Source organism: Epinephelus lanceolatus, chromosome 8 (assembly GCF_041903045.1).
Source record: "Epinephelus lanceolatus isolate andai-2023 chromosome 8, ASM4190304v1, whole genome shotgun sequence".
Taxonomy (NCBI): Eukaryota; Metazoa; Chordata; class Actinopteri; order Perciformes; family Serranidae; genus Epinephelus; species Epinephelus lanceolatus.
In genome coordinates, this window is record NC_135741.1 from 16,623,484 (window position 1) to 16,641,492 (window position 18,009).

General features: G+C 42.8%; 1 protein-coding gene across 1 annotated transcript; it reads right to left on the reverse strand.

Annotated features, from left to right (window-relative positions):
- Positions 1-9,022: 9,022 nt before the first annotated feature.
- Positions 9,023-17,782, reverse strand: wnt7ab (wingless-type MMTV integration site family, member 7Ab). Its single transcript, XM_033628059.2, has 4 exons — positions 17,409-17,782; positions 16,563-16,789; positions 13,688-13,959; positions 9,023-10,703 (listed from the first exon to the last, which is right to left on the reverse strand). The coding sequence occupies exons 1-4, from the start codon at positions 17,477-17,479 to the stop codon at positions 10,221-10,223; spliced, it is 1,053 nt and encodes a 350-aa protein (XP_033483950.1). The 5' UTR covers positions 17,480-17,782; the 3' UTR covers positions 9,023-10,220.
- Between the last annotated feature and the right edge of the window lie 227 nt (positions 17,783-18,009).

Genomic DNA, 18,009 nt, shown 5'->3' on the forward strand with positions numbered 1-18,009 from the left:
GTATTTTTGATATGGGGGTGAACAGTCGCTTTAAGATTTTAAAATAATAAGTGAAAATAATCACTCCCATTTCCTTTTCAGCTCCTGATAATAACAGGCTGCCTCGAGATGTCAAAAACTTGTTTGACACAATTTAAAAGAGGCCTTTAATTAGAATGCATCCTCATTCTCTCCGTCTGCTCTGCGGGTGTCCTCTCAGCAGAAACCATCAGCTCAGGTGCTACAAAGAACCGCTTCCACTTCATCTAAGTTTCTGTCACAGCAGTCTTGGCTTTGTTTGTCCCGCCTCATCCTGTCACCAGACACCTGTCCTTTTCAAGACCGGTGATTTATGATGGAAGTGATCGCTCTGGTATCTATGCCAAATGACAATGCTTGGACTGCTTTTGTTCCTTCTTCAGGAGTTGCAGGTGACATCAGATCATAGTGCGGATCATATTTATACATCATAGTTCTCCTTGTGGCAACTGTAGGCGATACACTTCGTTCTCTCTGTCAGTGCATGGCAGGCAGGGTCATTTCTCCGGCTGCAAAAGAGCAAAGAATCTTCCTGCCTGAAAGCCTTCAGGGTGTTTGTCACTGTCTGGCACAGTATCAGGAGTCACAACCCATCAGGCTTTCATTCTGGATTTAACTAGGCCAAGAGGAGACACTCACTAATGAATTGCCAGCCAAAGGAAAAAAAAACATTTGTATTGCCTGTGCTCAGAATTGTAAAGACAACAGCGGCAATATAACATCACAATAACCATAAATCAACATACTGTAGGTATAAAGCCTGTGTGAAATCATTAAAGGAGAGTGAAAGTGAGATTCTCTCCCCTCCGTCGCTCTCTTTATCCCGTTTCCCTTTTGTCCTATTCTTTATCTCATTACCATCACTGAAGCTGACCTCAGAGCGGAGCATCCAGCTGTGTTCCTCTGCCCTACAGACAAACCTCTGACCCCACGCTGAACTGTAGGGATCATCTAGCACTGTCACAGCCTCATCTAGCACTGTCACCAAATGACCTCCCTGACTTCGAGGTCATTCGGTGCACATTATCTCCTCGTTCCAATTCAGGTTTTTAAAAGACTGGATCAGGAACTTATGGTTGTGTGCGTATTGTCGGGGAACATGTGACGAATGGAAAAATTGGTTGAGAGGAATGAAGAGAATGACCTAAGGTACCACCTGTCAGACATCTCCACGGAGGCCTTTACCTTGTTTACAGCCAACACTGGCTATTATTTACAGGGAGCCAAACTTCATACAAGTGGTTATTAGAGTTCAAGGCATCTGTGTACACTATTAACCACATGCATTGCCACTTTGTGACCCATACACACAAATTGTAATTCTGCAGGTCATATTTTCTTCGATGTTCTTACAGCGAAATGTATTTCTGTCAAACGATATGCATTTCAGGGAATGAAAGGAAGACAACATGATCGAAAAGCTCTGTGGCACTGACTTCAAAAACACTTTTGTCACCAGCATTGTGGGATACATATCAAAAGAAGCACTTTCAGGTATCTCTTTACCTCTTTCAGGGTTGAAGGTGAGGGTGTTTCTATCTCTTGGCAAAGCATGAGTGGAGAGAGGGAGAAGATTAATGATATAATAGCTCTGACCACATGGTTTAGTTATTTAAACTGGCAGCATCAGCTCAAATTGTTTCATAGCTTTCTGCAATGATACATTTAGGAGCGTGTCCGGACAGGTTACGAGATGCTAGAGGAGAGAACTCATTGCAACTGCCTCTGAACTGTTCAGCCGAGAGACGGGAGGTTGGAAGCTATGACACCATCAGTGAAGTACATGCAGAATGGTGACTTGTTTGTGTGCCTTTTTTTGTTAATTGATTGCCTTATACGCAGACGAGAAAGGTCTTGCTTCCTGCCTCTTTTCATTATTGACGTTTAAACGTTGTGTCTCAGTGAAGTGAAGACTTAGAGTGTGGTTTTTAATGAACCTGCCGTCTTGACGAACCAACAAGAAGCAATCAAATCAAGAAGAGAAGATGCCAGCTCTGTAAGGGCACAGAAGGGCTGTCCCTGACTGTCATGACTCTGGATGAAGATTAGTGATATGTCCTAAGCGTCTCCGAGTCTTATGGGGTTGTAGTGAGTTTGGTGTTTTTGTTCAAAACATCCCGTGTCAGGACGCCTGAGACGTCGGAGGATTACTGTAAGCTTAGCTCAGGTGACGTCTTCTGGGGGAGGCGGAGGGGGAGGGGACGGGCAGGTATGAGGGCCCTCCATAGCCCTGTTCCAAACCACTCCAAAAACAGGGAAAAGTATCATATGGGGTGCTCAGATCATTTGAAGATACAACACTACACACCATCAAAGGGCAACTTTTAACACACTCACTGAAAGTTCTCATTAGCCCATTTCTCAAAAGCATTACTGTTCCATGATTACACATTTCAAAGAGCTTTCAAAGGGCAGGTTAAGCGGGTTGGTATGCTCACTCAAATCATTGTAAATGGCTCTTTCAAAATCCCCCCCAAAGAGCTGATCCAGCTCTTACCTTAATGCAGCTGACAATACCTTGAAGCTATTTGACCTACTGTGTTTACCTGTAAAATCAGATAGACCATGGGAAGTCAGATAGACAGCCCCCCCTGTGAGGGCCAAACAGTTGTGGATCTCTCTTGCGGGGAGTGGATATTGTCTTGCTATCTCTGGCTTCCATCACAGAGTCTCAAACAGCACGCCGTTAAGAGAGTGCATGAATGAGCTCTGCGCCCGTGCAGTATCTCTGGAATCACATAAAGACAACCTTGTGCTCTGCAATTTACTGTGCAGCGCTCAGGTGCTTGTGCATGTCTCAACCAGAGGAAAAACAAAAGTATGACTGACATAATCATGTGTCAGAAGATTTATGGTCAGGGAGAGCGAAGGGGAGAGAAAAAACTGGAGAGCACATTTTCTCACTCCACCTCCTCCGCCTCCTTCAAATTATTGTCTTTAGTGCTGTCCACTTGTTTGAGTGAAACATTGGAAGTGGTTGAAACAGAAAAGTTCACACACAGACGGAGCCTTGTGTTAATAAGGGGCCTGTAAAATGTATGATTTAACAACTCTTTTACTGTGGAATTATGAGTCATTTCCTTCTTCATTGGTGGCATATTTTCTGTTCTCTTTGGAAAAGTAAACACGAGACTCTTTCTATGTTTCATGGGTTCATTTAATTCTGTGAGTAGTAGTAAAGGAAAACAGAAGAGCTTAAACTATATGAGAAAATCCAACACTTTGCACACTGTTATTAACTTTAGTTTGCTGATATGAATAGAAAATAAATCCTGATTTCTAGTACTGGCTTCAGCAAACGTCTGCATCATCGGTTGAATTCTAATTCGAGCCATAAATCTGATCACTGGTGCGGCCAACGCCGATCTAATGATAAAACGGAATGCAGGATGGATCTTGCTTAAATATGTGTTAAAAGACTCGTTGTTGGCTTTGACGCTAATTGCTGGCTGGAGCGCACTGCCAGGCCGCCCTGATGTAACGGGTCATGGGAGCAGATAGGGAAGCGGTGGCAGGCCTCCAGTAATAACACAGGGAGTGAGCCAGACTACCAACCATAAATCTGCTGCTCCCACCAATTTCCAACTACTGCAGGTGACGGGTGAGCACGCGTGTTTTTGTGTGTCTGTGTGTGTGTGTGTGTTCTTATAAACAAAACTCCAAAGGGTATCGCAACCCCACTTCAGAGCGACATGGATATTACACCCCTGAACATCTTGGCATGGGCCCGGTCCTGTTTATGGAGAAACACAGCTAAGAGTATAATTAGCATCTCAGTGATCCTGCAGGGTGTCTGACTTAGGCTGCGATATCAAAGAAGGTGGTGTTTTGTGCTTGTGACTCAATGGGGATGAAGTGACTGTGGCCTCTGTGTGGTGGTGTTTCTGCACCTGACTGGAAAACACTGCAGGTGGATTACCTGGAACAGTAGCTAAACTACATTGTTTGTTTAAAAAAAGACTTGTTATGATGTAAATAAAAGCATCAAAGGTTTGATGGTTTAAATCCTCATCATTAATCAGCATTAGTGGAACCTGAGGGCACCTTGAAACTGTAGAGCGCCACATTCAAAGAATCCAAACAATCCTGAGGTTTTGCCCACGTCACTCAAATGTTAGCAGGGAGTAGAGAACTACATGTGGTTCAATTACTAGTTAACTACAAATTGCCATGGTTCTTGGTGATTTATCTCAGGGTCTTGATCATGATTGAGGGTAGAATGGAGCATGAGATGAATTAGCGGTTTGGTGCAGCTTCTGCAGTGATCGTCATGGTGAAGAGAGAGCTGAACCAGAAGGCAAAGCTTTCAATTTACTGGTCCATCAACATCCCAACCCTCAGCTATGGTTATGAGCTCTGGGTAGTCCCCCAAAGAATGAGGTCGTGGATACAAGTGGCCAAAATGGGTTTCCTCTGTGCGGTGGCTGGGCTTAGCCTTAGAGATAGGGTAAGGAGCTCGGAAATCCGGAGGATCTCGAAGTAGAGCCGCTGCTGCTTTGTGTCGATAGGGGTCAGCTGAGGTGGTTCGGGCATCTGATCAGGATGCCTCCTGGGCACCTCCCATTGGAGGTGGTCCGGGCACATCCAACTGGTAGAAGGCCCCAGGGCAGACCCAGAACACGCTGGTGGGACGACATATCTTGTCTGGCCTGGGAACACCTTGGGGTCCCCCAGGAGGAGCTGGAAAGCATTGCTGGGGAGAGGGATGTCTGGGGTGCCTTGCTTGGCCTGCTGCCCCTGCGACCCGGCTTCGGATAAGTGGATGAAAATGGATAGATGGATGGATGAACTACAATTTGAAGTAGCTGATGGACAGTTTAACAACATTCAAATGTTAGTAGCTCTGTCAGTAGTTATCTACTTTGGCATCTCAGCAGTGCCCAAGAGGCGAAGTGGCACCTCACGAGCTACCAGTCCATGCTCCATATTTGGTCTGGATGGGGACTTGGGCTGGCGACCCTCCGGTTCCCAGCTCAAGTCCCTATGGACTGAGCCACTGCTGCTCCAACTGAGCTACTGTTGCCCCACTATACCTGCGCATTCCCTCCACTACACCAATAACTGCTCTTCTTCTTAAAACACATCCTTGGGCTGCTAAGGTGAGGGTTGGCCTACCCTGGTCTCTTAATCAAACACATCTACACTTCACTCAGTTTAGTTGTCAGTTTAGTTAACTACTTTTTGACGATAGTTTTACTTTGATTAGCCAAAGTTTTTTAGATATAGTTTTACTACTTTTAATTGTGAAGTAGCTAGTATTCTGGTGCAGTTATGATGTATTTTTCCTAACACTGTAAACTACATGAAATCAAACAAGTAGTTTAACTACATGTTACAGTAGGTAGCTGGTAATTCATTGATATTTGCATCGTGATTTAAGTCGGTAAATTACTTGTTTGCCATGTTTTGCGTATTTAACAGTGTTGTATGTGACTCTAGGGAAAGTTTATTGTTTAGTCTCATTCTAAGGTGGTCAAATACCAACGCTCTGAGTGCGTGGTTCAGCTTGGCTACGAACTCAAAGCGTTGGTATTTGACAGCCTATGAGTAAGACTCAACAACAATCAACTGTCTTTCTCCAGAGTTACATACAGCATCTGTAACTACTATAACTATAAACATGGGTCACAGAGGGAAAGGAAGGATTTCTTATTTTAATTTTACCATTGCTTCTCAACTGTAATTGAACCCCCTTTGACCACAATAAGTCAGTAGTAGCCTATTGATTATTGATATTTGTTAACAAATGTTCAGAGAAGTTGTTGCCTGCTGTTTTAGAAGTTACATGGATAAATATGTAATCCTGCTTGGTGCACCAGTCCACTTGGAGTCTAGTTTCTGGAAGTCAGGAGTCTGACTATTGGACATTGTAGCCTACATAAAACCAAAACAAACATTCCTTGCACTTTCTTTTAAATAGTGGGGCATTATTTAATTTAATTTAATTTAATTTTTTTTTATTTTATTTTATTTCCTTTTGTTTTATTTTTTTTGATTAATGTATGACCTGTGAACAAGTGGGCACTTCTGCAATAATCTCAATTGAGTTGCAGTTTTTTTTATGTCACTTTTTTGTATTATATTTTGTTATACTTTTGTATCACGTTCATTGTCATTTTGATATTTTTATTCTATTTTATTTTTTACAAAGTAACTTTAGTTAACCAAACAATATATCTTGGTAGGGTAGCTCTGCTGTATTTCAGATTCTTCCAGTGTGATGTAATTGGTACTTTCCAAAGTAGCTTCTCCAACACTGAATGTTAGATTACTGCAAGTGAAAGTAAATAAGTGACACATATAAAGGACTCTAAGATGTTAAGTGTTTTGTTCATGAGATAATGTGATGTGCGTCTTAGACACAAAACCCTGGTTTAGGTTTAACCAGAGCTTTTTTAGCAGCTGGCTTTTCTTATGCGAGAGTCTTTTGTATCAATATTATGAAAGCTAAAAGCTTTTGTCAGACAGAGACAAGCCTCTGTTATTATCCCCTTCACGCCCTTTTCTCTTTATTCTGGGCAGATTATCACTGCCAATGACACATGATATGGCTAATCTACTGTAAATTAAACCTGAAATCTCATGTGTATCAGTTTTTTCTATGGGGATAAAAAAAAAGAAAGTTTTACAAGGAAAATGCCCGTGTGGGAATGTTCTGAAACACAGCACAGGTGAAAACTTTACAGGCCACATTTGTCAATCCCAGGAGATTATTGGGAGCAGGTTTTCCGTCAACACCTCAGGCCTGTCTCCCCGCTCCACTTCCAGGCCGATGAGAGTGGAATCTGTAACGACTGTGGGCTTTAGCATCGTTAACATTTCCCTGACACGTCGGCCGGCCTCTCTTGGAGACTGCCCTGCATTTTCTCTGCTGCGCTGGAGTTGTTGTAGCAACTAGTGGCCCAGGAGTGAATGAAGCAGATGTGCGAGTCATCTATCACCTGACAGCTCCCACTCCCCCAACTGAGCAAGTCATCTCCGTGACAGTCTGCCCAACCAGTCTCATCAATTACTCTGGTACCCTACCATTAGAGCGCAAACACTTTTCTCCTCTGACACATTCAACTGCTTCCCAGTCTGCAAGATGGGCCCTCAATTAAGCCTGAATAACTTTCCCCTCTCAAAAGACGTCTCTCTTTCTGCTGCCCAGTACTGCACACATTGTACTTGTAGGATAAGCACTTTGAGAACTGATTTATCTCCATGGTGACCGTGTGATATTTGAGAATATTTATCCAAATTTAATGACTCTAACATTGTCTAATGCTGCTGCAAACCACTACATAGCTACCATTAATAACAATTTACATTTACGTTCATTTGAAAGTCTAAGTGATGACACTAAATGATTCCTATATAATGAGCAATTAATGTCATAAAAGTTCAACAACTCCTCTACTATGCTGGTTAATAGCCAAAAAAATGTTAAAGGGACAGTTCACCCAAAATCAAAAATACATATTTTTCTTCTTACCTGTAGTCCTATTTATCTGTCTAGATTGTTGGTGTGAGTTGCAGAATGTTGGAGATATTGACTGTAGAGATGTCTGTTTTTTCTTTAAAATAATGAAACCAGATGGCACTCAGCTCAAAAAAAAAAAAAAAAATGAAAAACTCAACAGCACTGTCTCTTTCCAGAGGCCATGACTCAGTTACTCAACATAGTCCACAGACCTTGTTGTGAGCAGTTTCATGTAGGAACTGTCTTCTTTCCACTGAACTATACCTGCCAACCATATCACAGCCAACCATATCACAGCACAGAAGGAAGTGTGCATCTACTCTCAATCCGAAGTTGTCGAAATCTGGTGCTTGGGCAGTGACTTGTGGCATCAGAAACCACAAAAAAGGGTGTCCTTTAACATCGGCGTGATACGCGGCTGGTTGCTATTATAGTTTAACGGCACCCGGCGGCATCGGGGGGAAACGCAGCAGGACAAGGACGAAAGTTAAGGCGGCGAAAGTCCGAGTTGTGCAGGTAGGAGGAGTAGTGGATGGGTCCAACAAACACCAACTTCCACCCGAGGGACTGGTGTTTGCGTTCCGTAAGATCATAAAACCAAACCCTGGTCTTTTTTCCTAAACCTAACCACGAGCTTTAGTTGCCTAAACCGACTGTTGTACTGGTGTAGTGCTTTTATTTTGAAAGAGACTGTATGTAAATGTTAAATTTCCTGTGAAAATGGAAGTGTATCATGAAAGAAGACAATGTACATAACAGGAAGAACTTGACACGCTGTCCCAGAACATCAACAACCCAGGGTACCTTGCACGTCATGTATGGATGTGGGGAAAGTCCATGACCAAACGTCAATACGTGGTGAGGTCAGAGTGAGAATGTGTTGGGACGAGAGGCTTGTTTTTGTTACAGGGGAGATGTAAACATTAATGGCATCCTCCTCGGCTGAGCTGTAACGTTAGCTAGCTCAGTGGTGCTAGCTGAGCTAACAGTAGATGCACACTTCCTTCTGTGTGGTGATACAGTTGGCGGGTGTTGTTCAGCCGAAAGAAAATTGTTTCTACATGAAACTGCTCACAACAAGGTCCGTGGATTATGTTCAGTAACAAGTTCACGATTTCTGGAAAATTACGATGTTTTTTAATGTTTTTGTTTGTTTGTTTTTGGCCCTTTAATCACCACAAGCTGAGTGCCATCTAGGGCCATTATACTGAAGAGAAGGCAGACATCTCCAACACTGAGCAACTCACACCAAATCAGTCTAGACTGATATATAGTGCTACAGGTAAGAGGAAAAATGTGTATTTTCGATTTTGGGGTGAACTGTCCCTTTAAGGTCAATGTTACTTTTCTTCAATTTTCAATTCTTGTATACATAGTGCCATTTTTTTCCCTGTTATCTAACCATTACAGCTGTTCAAGTATGTTTTTTCCTTGCAAGCCTGAACATTCTCCACAGGTCCTTTTCTATTCCCATTTGTTGTTCTGTCATTACCAGAGTGAGACTTGAATGTACGAGGAAGCAATAATGGAAATCATGTCTTGTTAGTGTTATTCTGTTCCTGTATTCCATCAGTAGTAGTCATGAAACGCAGTAAACACAGACGTTTGAACACAGACACATATAAACAGTTTCTATCACTTACAATATACAACTATGGCAGTGACAGCAGGGGCCAACTTACATATCAGCTTTTTTTTCCACAGGGATTTAAAAACAGGCATCAGAGTCAGAACTTGACATTGAATATGCAAAAGATATAAATAAGACATTCATATAAAAATAGGCTTTTACAAAATATACTCTATGAACCAATATTTACCAAAAGTGGAGAATGTGCCCGTGTTTTTGATCAGTGACTAAGACCTGTTAAGCTCAATCAGCTTGAAGTAAGCGACGCCATTGAAGACAGTCAGTAGAGCGTACAGCCTTCGACCTCAACAAGTGGGATTCTCTAGACTAGCAGCAAACAGAGGGAAGACAAACTCATGAGAGGGTCAGAAGGTCAGTGTGAGTAGCCTACAGCAGTTTCATCTGGAACAATCTGATTCCAGAACATGACACATTATTCCAGGCAGGTTCAAATCCAGTGTGTTAACAAGTGTGTGGACAAGTTTCGCTTTAATAAACTAAAACCCAACATTTAGTTATTTTTTGATCCATAATGGATAAAATCAGTAGTTTCTTTTATAGAATAAATTAATATTAATTATTTTCATTCTCTAAATACAGTATGTTAAATATTCCAAATGGCTGTGTCATTTCATCTGCGCACAGAGTGAGAACTACAGCAGTGTGTCCTGCCCAGCAATCACATCCACCATAATTCATTTGCATTGGAAACATCCATTTCCTAAATGTCCATATAGCTTAAAAGTCTTGGAATTTGCGTCTCTGGCTCACACCGTGGGTACCCAGTCCCACGTGCCAGGGTTCAGTTTTTCCCTTAGCGGTGTTTAGTCACACTTTTTTGACATTGCGCCCCAACGAACAGTCCAAGAAGAGGGGTGAAGAGCTATGTGTGCAAAAGAATCATGACGCCCCATCTTCAGCTTACTGTATACACAGTACAGTAGTTCCTCATTATGTATGAAAAGGCTGCAATAACAGCCCTCTTGTAAAGTTCAACAGCTCCAGTTTGTCCATGAAAACACAAAGACAAGAACCCGCACGCTCACATACGTCATCACACACACGCACACACACTTATACACAGACACACACACCATCCAATAAATATTATCATTTGCATGTGTACACCTCTGTCCTCTCGCTGCAGGTGTTGCATTTAACATAGCAGCACCACAGGAACTTGCAGTTGCATTGCCAGACGCGTGAGTACTGGTGTGTGTTGTATCCCCGGCCGCAGCACATCAAGTCACAGCCGCTGATGTGCTGCATCATAGTCTTGTTACACACCCTGCCCTGCGTCCCCAAGCTCCCCGTAACAAGGTCCGCCTCGCAGTAGTTAGGCGACTTGTCTATGTACACCAGGTCTGTATCCATGGGCTTCCGGTACGAGTAAGGCTTCTTGATCTTGAGGAATTTAGGGCGCTTGTTGCGGCTGGCTTTGATTGGCTCCACGTGCACCGCATGGGCATACTTCTCCTTGAGAATGTAGCCGAGCTCGCGGAACTTGGGAAGTGTAGTCCAGCAGGTTTTGGTGGTGCAGGAGCCTGAGACGCCATGACACTTGCATTCCAGTCGCATGTTCTCTTGCAGGACCTGCACACACAAAAACAACTTAGTAACGTAGTAACAACCTGCAACTGTAAAAACATGCCAGTGATGAGTGATGAATGCACTCTGATGATAGGTTAATAACATCCATACTAGATTATTAAAACCAATTACCATGCAGTTTGCTAAAATAATGATTTTTTTTCTGTGTTATATTTATTTATATTTTTCAGAATGAAACTCTAACTCATGCAACTCTACATATTCTAAATCCCTGATCTGTTTCAGTCTGTCTTAATTCACATTTCAACTCCTGCACTTCGAGGCAAATGACAAACACGCAACTTAATAACAATGTGACTGACAAATACACCATGGCTGGGGATTAAATACAGCCCCACCGCATAGCTGTGTGATACCATATACACAGAAGCCAAAATAATGTATCAGATTTCAGGCTCTGTGTGTGTAGTTACCACACACAACACACAAATGTCAAGAGTGACTGTACAAGGCGCCGAGTGACTAGGATTACCGCTAAACCCTGAACTGATGACAATGAGAAGTGCCATTGACTGAAACTGGAATTTTCTTAAGCAGCAAGGTCAACTGCAATTTCCTTCCGTTAAAGTGCGACGAGTTTAGCATGCGATCCGGTCTCCTGAAGCCATTGACGAGATATTTATGCCTCCGTGCTCTTGGCAAGTAAACGGTAAGAATGGAACCCAAACACAGACGTGTGAACAAGAACCAGAAAAAAACAACAACTTTTCCCCGAGCGAACCACTTCATAAAACTCTTGGCTTCGACTCCCTTAATCCATCAGTTGTTCTGTGACCAACACTTGTGACAGCCTTTGTCTGGACGTCTTCGACCAGGGAGCTGTGAACGGCGCTCCCGCTCAGTGTCACTGCGTTTGATTAGCATAAATAAAGGAGGAGGGGGGTGGTAACTATCAAAACAGAGAGGCCATTTATTAGCAGGAAGGAGAGAAAGTAGCAAAGTTTGAATCCACAAATACAGTCTTTTCCCTGGGAGGCAATTTAGCTGTCCAGATAAGCCAATTTGAATTCATGGTCCTGAAACGCACATAGAAAATGATCTACTGGGGACAATTGTGTGCGGAGAGGCTTTTCAGGCAGTGTGGGGATGGACGTGTCAGTTGTGTGAATCAGGCTATTTGGCACAGTGAGATAGAGAGAGAGAGAGAGGGAGACAGGATGTGAGTTAACTTTGGGCAAAGCTGCTTTTTTTTATTCCTCACTAACTCCAACCTCACTTTAGCTGTTTGGCACATTATTCCACTCAATCTCTAACCTCGAGACTTCCTGGAGTCTTTTTGTCACTCTGCAGTGCTCTGCAGCCGTGCATGCAGAAGAGCCATCAAATGAGCAGGTCAGCACATCATGAGAAGCATCCTTTCCTTATCATATTATTAATGTCTCTTATGTTTCATGTTGTGATGCCCTTTCGCAGTGGGTTCTGACTGTAAGCATAGCTGATTTCATGATATACTGACACTAACTTGGACCTTTCACCTAATGACTGAGTTAAATCTGTGTATTACAGCCAGTATGCAGGTGGATTGCATGTCAACAAAGACACATATTACTCAATGACGTTAATAACCAAACAGTAAACACCCCTGTGGTGCATGTACAAGCACATTGCACCTGATGTGGGCTCGTGTTATTAGCGAAATTGTGGGTGGGGATTGTCATAAAGGTAACTGTACACTGTCCCAGTGGTGCAAAGCATGGGGGGCGAGTGGGCTAATGCCTTTTTGTACAGTGTCAATCTGTTTTCAGCGCAGAGATCTGGGTTGTAATCAAACCCTGCCACTTAGACAGCTCTTTCCTTAAAAGCAGCCTTTTATTCCACTGCTTGTTCAGTCTTGGCCCCGCTGCCCAGATCTTTGGCAAGGTTCACCCACACCACATCATGGCAGGGACCGTTAACTGTTACCGGGGCCAGACTCAGACTAGTTAACCACAAGTTCACCATCACTTTTAGTCACTTATAGTCTCTGTGACTTGAAAGGATTTGAATGTGGAGATGGGAACAAATTCTATGTATTAAAATGCTGTGCCGACACTATGCGTGACACAGCAACAGGCTACAAGTCATTTTCAATGGAAGCCGGTAACATGGCTACAAACTGACACCTGGCACTTGTCGCTTTGGACAGCAAGACGCACTACAAATACAACTTCAGCTGGCATTAACTTTCTTCAGCACCCCAATGACGTGATGAAGCGTCAACCAATCATATGTTTTTGTTTCCAGCTGTGGTACAGTGTTATTTAGCTTAGTTAGCTGACACTATGCTAACTTTACATGCATTGAGGTGCACATTGGGATACAATGGAGCGGCAAAATGCAATGCTAAAATGGGACTCACGCATTAATCAAAAGAAGAGATGCTTTTTGGGGAAAAAAATACAAACTTTAGATGACATTCAAGATGCTTTGTAGCTGAGACACACAACCCAGTGATGACGTAACTACGTTGACGAGCGCTTGAGCAACATAGGCAACTTAGCGATGATGTAACAGGTCACACTGTTGCATTCTTGCTCGTATTGTGACCACAGCACAACGGTGGCACTCACATTAAGGCTGTGATAGGGTGCAGGGTGTCCAAACGATCATTTGGTAAATAGGGTGCCAGAGTGCATTTAAAAAGAATTAAAATGAAGCTTGTTAAAAAAGGGGGAGAATCCACAAAACCTTCCAACAGTAGTCCAGGCTAAGTCCTGAATGTCCTCAAATTATAGATACACCCCTGTGCAGGACTGTTGCAAGTGGATTTGCCTCTTGGCAAAGCTGAATGAGGACAGCAAACGTCAACAGGTGAAAACAGGTAGTTAATTTATTATATATACTGATAAATGTTATTAATGTTTGTTTATTAACTGGCCCCTGACCTCCTGTCACTTTTGCCAAAGAGCCCCCCGGGCAAAGCAAGGTGAGTATTCATGATGTGTACAGTCATTGTCCTGTAAAGAGCCTTATTGCTAACAACTTACCTTGCGTCCCACCTCGTTATTATGGAGGTTCATGAGTGTCCTTGCATTCTGTTTGACCTCCCGAGCATCGATAAATACTTTGGAGAAGCCCAGGCCGTAGCTGATGTCTGCCGAGCAGCCTCCCCACTTCCAGCCCTGGTCTTTGCTGTAGAAACCCTGCTTCTCCTTATCACAGCTACAGTCACTCAGGTTGCCCTGTGTACAGGCAGCTGTAATGGCGTGTGCCACCCCTGCTGCGATGATGGCGTAGGTGAACGCAGCCTCTTTGCTCCCTATAGTGGAACAGAAAAAAAATAGAGGGATGAATACAGTGTTGCAGGGTGAGATGTTTTTAAATAAAGAATGTTATGATGTTACTCCTACAGTTGAAGCACCAGGATTTTTTAAGAACTAGATTAATCATTAACAGTATGTGTGCTTACATCACAGTGCTGCTGACATATTACTAAAGGGCTGCAGTGTTTTGAAACCTGACCTGGAAACTGTCCTGCCCGTGAACCAAAATGGCCACTGGCGGCATAGTCAACAAAGCAGTATGAATAAGAGGGTTGTTGTCAAGGAAGGGCTATTGATCCACTCAGAAACTGTCACATTCTGTGCAAACTCATAAGGCACTGACATCTGAGTCTTCTTCCTGTCGTTATCTCGCCCAAGTCCGGCTAACAAATCATTTACATGCACACAGAAATATCGACAAAACACTAAAGGTTAATCTGACAGGACTCATACAGACAGATCCTGAAACAAAGTTCTCCGGTCGAATAATAAGCAGAGGAAGAAACACTGATATATCTCATTCACAGCTTTATATGATGCAACTTTTCCCTCATAATACAATATGAGAAAAGCCCATAATGTAATATTCATATCCATGATCTACAAGTAGCATCTTTTCACTTTCAGATCTGTGATTCATTATCATGCAAACAGGAAACTCCTGATTATAACATCCATCATATCTATGTGTGAATAAACTCCTCTTGTCTCTGTTTGTTCAAAACAAACACCATACCTTCTTTGTGCTTCCTCCTACCACCCGCTCCACTATGTAAAGCCGCCATGTTTTTGATAAACATCTTGGATGTGTGCCCTTGCCATTGAAAAAAAAAGAGCTCATATTGAGGCATCAATTATGTGGACGTTTTTATAGACTCGATGGGCTCCAAGCCAAAAAAGAAGGTGTGTCAGTCAGCTCTGACTGCACCGTTGTTAATTTTTCCCCTGCAGTTCTGAGTGCATGAGTTCACCGCAAGAGATGGTATGAATTCTTCCTAACCGTGTAATGAGAGGTGGAAGATATTAAAAAAGAGAGTGGACGAGAAAAAATCAAAAGCCTTTTTAAGTTGAACTAGAAGTGCCAGTTCACTGTTCTTCTGCCATGTTTGTTCCTCTTTCATCTCTGCAGAGTCATGCACCCCTCGGCCTCTTTATATGGACCTCATCTCATACAGCTTAGTGTAACTACAAAGTTCAAGTGCAAACACAGTCGAGGCCGAAAATGGCTCAAAGCTGATGCACCTTGCATTACCCATGAGGATTATGTCAGTTCACGGGTCAGTCCTCCTTCGCTTTAAGAACAATTGCGAGCACCACAGCTCCACTCAGCCTGGGCATCAACAATGGCGTTCATTTACAACCAGTGGCCTTCTACCCTAATCTGATCAGTGAAACCAATCTATTTGGTATGGCTGTCCAAGCCATAGACTTAAACTCCTGTCTTGGAAACACAAACCAAGACTCTTGATGGGCTAAAACCACTCATTCATAAAGGAACAGATTGTCAAACACCACTGTTTTCATTTCAACAGCATGAAGAGATAATCCTTTCTTTCCAACAGCAGCAGCAGGATGGCCTCAAACAGCTGGTCCAAGCTACTGACCATTGTGTGAAAGGGTATTTGGATTCTTTGTTTTACTTCAATAGCTGTGCCAGGATGAAAATATTTAAGAATTCTTATCTAAATGGTTTTACAAAGCATCCTCTGTGGTTTTTAAACTCTGTACGCAGGCTATAGCCATAAAGGCATCATTATACTTCATTATAGATCTTCCTGGTATTGGTATCCTTGATAACTAACAATCTCTAATTCTACTTTTCAGTTTTTAGTCGCCAACAAACAGGTCACAAAACTCCAGCCACAATTTCAGCATTCCCTAAAGTCCATCCACTCTCTACAGCAGACTTTTGTCTCAGATTTGAACTAATTTGTTCTTCTAATTTAGTACTTTCAGGTCTTGCTTTCCTCTTGGCTTTGCCCCGCTGTAACTTATACCCGTGGTAAGATCTACGTCCGTACAGTGAGAGCCACAGCACCCATCGCTAGACAGGATAAAGACCAGTGAAAATGTGTCTCCAGAGACGGGCTGAAAAGAAAGGCTGCCAACATTCACAAGAGCTTTGTTACAGTGCTGGCTTCAGATGCCTTTTGTAGAAAAAGCTCCACTCTGTGAAAAGTCTGGAGGAAAAACTAGGGCCTGATGTAAGTGACACCGACTCCTTTTGGGATGCTATGGATGATGCAGGGCAGATGATCATTTATGTGCAGGAGAAGTTTGTCTGGTGGAGAGTTTGGCTTCAGATAAAGAGCACCTGCTAGGAGATTAGATTGTGTAAAACATGTGGGAAAGAATGCATGTCAGTGTCATTTAAAAAAAACTCCAGCTTATTGACAGGCTAAATCCTGAACTTCTATTTGGCACTGTTTTATATTAAAAGGAATTTTGAGGGAAATCACAAAAGAGCCAGAGATGAAGCCTGTGCGCATTTTACGCACAGATGCGCATGGAAGTGTGAGGTGATTCATAAATGGTGTTAACTGCTGTAAATAAAACATGTTTCAAACTGTAAAACAAACGTTAACAGACAGCAACATACCCACTTTCAACTCTTTTCCGAAGACTGTCCTCTCTCCAAGCGCAGAGCAGTTCCAGCGCCCGTTTTTGAACTGAAACTGACACTCGTTGATGCCCATTTGGGCTCCCTCTCCGATGACGATAATGGCATCGGGGCGACTCTGGCAGATAATCCGTTGTCTAGGGGCCAAACCGGGGATCTTGTTACAGATTATGCTCGCACCTAGGGCCACCACCGACGAGAAGCCACTGTGAATGGAAGATGGATATGACTGAGAAAATGCAGCCATCGACCATTTATCTATTTTCTGACATTTTTGGCTGTCACTTTGAGTTTATTTTTATCTTAAAGATCTTACATAACCTTTTAAATCAAATGTATTTTCACAGTTTGGTTTATTAAATAGTAGCTGGGGGTCATAATCCAAATATTTAACATATACCTCTGTGGAAAACAGACTGCATTTTAACAGCAGAAATGATCACCAGAATTATTAGTTATACTTTTCTGTAACATGTCTGAGCTAAGGTGCACCACTACACTGATTCTTAAATGCTGCGTAAAAGTTTCAGATACTTTTAAAGTCTGGTAAAAGCACACTGGCATAAATATCAAAAGTATAATAAAGGAAATGTTATTGAGGTAATAATCATAAATCGGGAAATGCCACGAGTCTAATAAAACTTTGCGCTCTTTCCTTTAAGCTTTGTATCGTTTATAAAATCACCTGCCTATTTATGAGCAAATATAAAATACATTGGCGCACAAATGGTCCAACAGCAGATAAAAGTCTCCTGTCATTTGTCAGTTTTAGTGTTTGAGAATAACCTACAGCAATCTGTGTGAAGTCAAATAAGCGCAGCTCACCCAATTTTCAAATAAACAATCCCCAGACAAAGTAAAACTCTTAAAATCCAGCGTCTCGTTCTCCGACTCATTGCGGCCCCGCTCTCAGTTTCATGCAACGATCTGCGGAGCTGATGAGTAACTCGGTTCGCTTATTCTCCGATCGATCACAGCCCAGGTAACTCCAAAGGAACTCCAAAATGACGAAAAGCATCAAAAAAAGGAAAAAGCACACGCTCGGGTGAGTTGTTTCTCTACAAATTGCCGGTTAGGGTATCCTCCAAGCTCCTTTTACGTGGCCCCCTTTCGCTGGGCCCTCTTGTCATTGCGAGGGTGTCACAGGTAACCCTTGGGGTGAGCAAGTGCGATTATCTCTTTCTCACAGTTCCTCTGCTACCCGCAGGTCTTGGCTATATATCTGGCTCATCTATCTGGGGCGTGTTCACAGGAGACATGGGGCCCTGCTTAAGAATCCCGCCAGGGCTGAATCTCAGCACACATACACATACACACTCACACACACACTCCTCTGCTGTGAATTCACCTTGACTGATTGGAGTGGCCTCTTATTTGGTTATTAAGTTGGTCAAGGCTCGATGTGAAGTGCCCATTTACGCGCACT